At 41.8% G+C, this 4,688-nt stretch overlaps 1 protein-coding gene across 1 annotated transcript; it reads left to right on the top strand.

Annotated features, from left to right (window-relative positions):
- The first annotated feature begins 687 nt into the window (after positions 1–687).
- rpain (RPA interacting protein) lies at positions 688–4,337 on the top strand. The gene is made up of 7 exons (XM_083978148.1): positions 688–851; positions 968–1,159; positions 1,381–1,453; positions 1,584–1,695; positions 1,951–2,014; positions 3,896–4,036; positions 4,267–4,337. The coding sequence occupies exons 1-7, from the start codon at positions 780–782 to the stop codon at positions 4,294–4,296; spliced, it is 684 nt and encodes a 227-aa protein (XP_083834274.1). The 5' UTR covers positions 688–779; the 3' UTR covers positions 4,297–4,337.
- Positions 4,338–4,688: the final 351 nt, after the last annotated feature.

The following is a 4,688-nucleotide window of genomic DNA, read 5'->3' as shown; positions in this document are numbered from 1 at the left end:
GGCAACATCTGGAATAAAGTGCAGAGAGGGTGTGAAAGGGTTGTTAATGTTTAAAAAAAATAACTTTCAAAAATTCACACCCCTTTTTTAAACATTGTTTGAAGCTAAATGTGACAAAAATGTTGCTGTTATTTTCAGCAGCACCCCATACAGCTTACAGTTAGCCTAGCATACAGTTTTTGTTTTATTTATTTTTTTGTTTTTGTTCCAGGCCTATGTTTAGTTTAGAGTTTAGACCCCTACACATTGACTTTGAATTGAAATAATTAGAAAGAAAATGGCTGAACAGAAATTTAGGCTAAATAGACTGACTGTTATTTTTATTTGACTGCATTTTAGATTTTAACCAACACCAATCCCAGCTAGGGTAGGCTACTTCTTGGAAGAAAAGAATCTCTAGCCTACATCTCATCAACTTCAAAACTGACAGAGACACCAGCTGGGCTTGCTGGAATAAATTGCCACTTCTTCACTGTGTCTAGTTTTTCTGTGCGTGTTGATTTTGGCATTAAAAAAAGCCATTGACATTATCTTATTGAAACGCAGAGCACAAAATCATCAAAGGTCTTCCCCTTTACCTTTGCGCTGGTAGCCTACAGCACTGAACTACACATCCCATCATGCTGTTCGCGCGGCAGGCGGGCAGCGGACATCAACTTCCGGAGCGCGCAGATATAAGCTGAAATGTTTTGGTGTTGAAGACTTGACCGACTCCAGGCAGTTTGCTTGAGTAAGTCGTTGTGTATCTATGAGTGTACGCTCACTGGCGGGTTATACACATGGACGCGTTGCACAGACACCGGTCACTTTATAAAGGGACGACTCCGCCATGGAAGGAAACGTACCGCAAGGTGAGATATTAGACATAACATTTGCAGGTTAGCTACCTAGCTGACAACCATTAGACCAGGACGAAGCTAACCGCTCCGTGTGTGTTTGTTTCTCTCTGTCCGTCTGTGTCGAGCAGCGCTGTGTGGACAGGCTGAAGAACAGCCGGTCCAGGCTGCTGGAGAGGTACCGACAGAAGGGGGAGAGCCAGCCGGGCGGCGGCGCCGGGGCCTCCATCATCGTCCAGGAGGTGATGGAGGAGGAGTGGACCGCCCTGCAGTCCGAGGACCGGAGGCTGCCCTCTCTGTGGGGGCCGGAGGGCATGGCAGAGGTCGGTCGGTCTCTCCACCCTGTCTGTTGTCTGTCTGTGTCACCACTAAGACCACTAAAAAAGCATTTGTTTACATGAAGTAACTGAAGACATGAACTGCAGTCAGTTATGAATGACATGTTGTCTGCAGCTGCTTCACAGAGCTGTAAATCCCATCTCTCTTTTTTTTAGTTTTTATATGTTTAAATAACTGGAGATTATCTTACTTTTCTTTTAATCAGATGTTCACTGTCATGAGAGAATATGATGAACTGGCAGTACTTGAAGAAATCCAACAAGAGCTCATGTCGCAAGGTGAAATACCCCCCAAACTAAATAATCTGGTTTCTTTCCCTATTATGCATCAACATTCACCCATGAAATGAAAATGTAAATTACTTTGTAAAGGTTGTTGTAAAACTGAGTTTGTTTGTTTCTTCTTCAGAAATGTCTATTATTGATGAATATGAGAGGAATCTACAGTTTGAACAGCAGTACATATCGTCTGTTGTGGAGGGGATGGATGAGACGCATCTTATTTGCCCCATATGTCACACGTAAGTCATTGAATTACCTGCTATATTAAAAGATATTGACAAAGATTGATAGTTTTTCATATGAATACAACTATATATCAGTTCTGCACCCCTTCACTGTGAAAACTAATGGCTGTCATTGCAGCCAAAAATGGAGAGTACGGTGATAAAAAAATGTCAGTGAATCACTGTGTGTTGAAGAAGCAGAGATACAGGATTGAATGAACACATTTTTAAGACTTAACTGTTGACTGACGTACTTTCTCCATCTCGTAGGAACAACTTGAACATTAACGGCTTTTTCATCTCCTGCCCCTGTGGACTGTACATCAACACTAAGGTTTGTTTGGGAAACACTATCCTCATAAAATTAGGTCTCTCCGTCTCATAATACAGTATATTTAATTTCTATCTGAAAATCATGCTTATGGCATCACATCTCCTCCTTGGAGTCAAACCTTTGATCTACAGTGTGACAGATTTTCCGGGATATCATCATCACATCCACAATATCCACTGCAGGTGAACATCAGTAAATCCACGTTGAAAGCATAGCACTGCTTTATGACTGAAGAATTTGCCCCAGAACCAGTAGTATTGGTTCACTGCTAGCACTCACTACTATAGGTAATTGGGCATTTTTTAAAATTGTGTCAATTGGTCAAAATGGAAAATGTTGGCTAAAAAAAAGAGTAGTATCCCATAATAGTGTAAATCATGAACCAGTTTTATATACTCTGTTTTCATTTAAACCAGTAAAACAAAGTCATCACTAAGACAGAGTGTCATAACAGCAGGATTTTTATACAGCAAAGGAAGACTGATATCCTCCCTTATTCACTCAGCCATATGTTGAAAAGACTGAAAAGATATATGATGTCATGTGACTCAACTACACACATGTTAAAGGACAATTCTGGGCAAAATCAACTCAGGGCTGTATTTTCCTAACTTTTTAGGTCTAAAAGAAGGAATCTGAAGATTTTTAGTTTAATTGCTCCTGTTTTGCAGTAGTTGTGTCTGTCCCCGCATCGCCACGGCAGCGATGAATGGAGCGGATTGAAGTTCCGCTGCTTAGGCTGTTTACAGACCTCAAAGCCGTAATTTTTTTTTCCACAGACAGCGTCAGATGGCTACTCAAACATGCACTGAGAAGTTTGTTTACTTCAAGCAAGTCGGCATGTTTGTAAAACTAGATCTAATTCAAAGTCTTGCACGAGACCCAAGTTGACGGGCTCGGGGTGTTTACGTGCAGTAGGAAGCTCCCGTTTGTGTCATAAACAGGAATATCAACTCTTGACTTGCTTGACATAAATACACTTCTCGGTGCATGTTTGAGTAGCCATCTGACGCTGTCCGTACAGCCCCGAGTTGAATTTGCCCGGAATTGACCCTTCGCGTAAGCCCCGCCCCCTTGGTTACTGTTGCTACGCCGGGCAAGCTTTCACTCCCAGCCATGCCCCTGGCAGTATTTGGTATCGATTTCAAAGGAAATATCAGAAAATGTCTGGATAAACTGTTCTGAGATAATAGAGAGAAGAAGTCACAAAGATCATTCAGAGTTTTCAGTGACGTGACTCGCGCAGGAGGATAAAACATCTGTTCAACGACACGACTGGACAATGTACAGAGCAGCAGTAAGGGCTGGTCATTTTACCGTCTATCAACCCACGAAGACTTAGGTCATCTCACTGGTCATGAAACGTTGTCAAACTGCAAGTTTTTGGGTGATTGTGAACCACATACAGCTTTCGCTGCTGTTTTTTTCTCTCCCACCGCTGTATCAGTCAGTGAAAGCAGTCCCTGCCTGGAGGATCCCTCGCCTAAAAGCCCAGGTAAAAGTACAGCTGTCATTTCGGAGGTGAACATATGGTTATCCCCATATTTACACTTGTTCAAGTCGGAAAAAAAGTCAGCTCGTATCTGAACATCTCTATATTGCTGCTGCCGCCGCCGCCGTAGTAGCAACAACAACATCCTTCTCTACAAACAAATGTTTTTCGTCCTAGTCTCAAAATGCGAGCAAACGTAATGACTCAACTGCGGAAAGCTTGCCAGGCCTATAGTTACGGTTGCTAACGTAGGATTGGACAATAGCCGTTTGTGGGAGGAGTTGGCGAAGGGTCAATTGTCCTTTAATGAAGGCCAAACAAGCCCAGGGTTCAGTTGGGTAAGTAAAGGTTTCAGCTAAACTGCTGCACTGTTGTTCCCCTCTTTTTAGACAAAGAACATCACCCCTGACGTCCTGTGTGGTCTTCTAGAGTCCAGAGTGTCGGAGCACATGGAGGACTGTTTGTACAACCCTGTTTTCTCTGTGACCCCCAACACAGACAGCTCTTCGAACCTGATGATAAGCTGCGAGGTACGGCCCCGTCACTGCCAGGTCATCCAAGGCACTTCATTCAGATCTGAATTAAACATTATCATGCTCATCCTCTTGTGCTGTGTTTGCTGCAAAGTGCTTAGCCCTGTGGTATCAATTATTGCTACTGATTCTAGTAAAGATAGAAGGTTCTACATTATATATGTACTTTTTTACCTCTCTGTTCTCATTTATGTGACACAAATTTTACTGTTTTGTCCACTTTGCAGGTTTGTGACTACTTGTCCATCGTTCTATGAGAGCAGGAGCACTTGTCGCCAAATCAGATTTATGTATTGGGTTTCTGTATATTATTTTTATGAAATAAAGGTTATATTTAAATATTCAATGTGTAGATGCTGTTATTTCTTATACACTTTATACTTCTCCTTCCATAACTATAGCTTCCTAATTACATAAAAACACATTATTTCATGATTTCAATACAGTAATAGTTATGAAAGTGAACTTTATTTATAGGCTGTGTTTATGTGCGTGTGCTTCACAGACATAGTGAAAAGCATAGATACCGAGAATATTCTAATTGTGATAGTGATTTCCATCATAAAAAACATTGTAATGTCTAGTCATGAACACCACAGGTCATAGGTTCAGAGGCTGACAGACTGGTGCAGAGTCAACAACTTGGCTT

Source organism: Trachurus trachurus (genome assembly GCF_905171665.1).
Source record: "Trachurus trachurus genome assembly, chromosome: 8".
Lineage (NCBI taxonomy): Eukaryota > Metazoa > Chordata > Actinopteri > Carangiformes > Carangidae > Trachurus > Trachurus trachurus.
The sequence above is the reverse complement of the archived record's forward strand: the minus strand, read 5'-3'. Positions and strand labels throughout refer to the sequence as shown.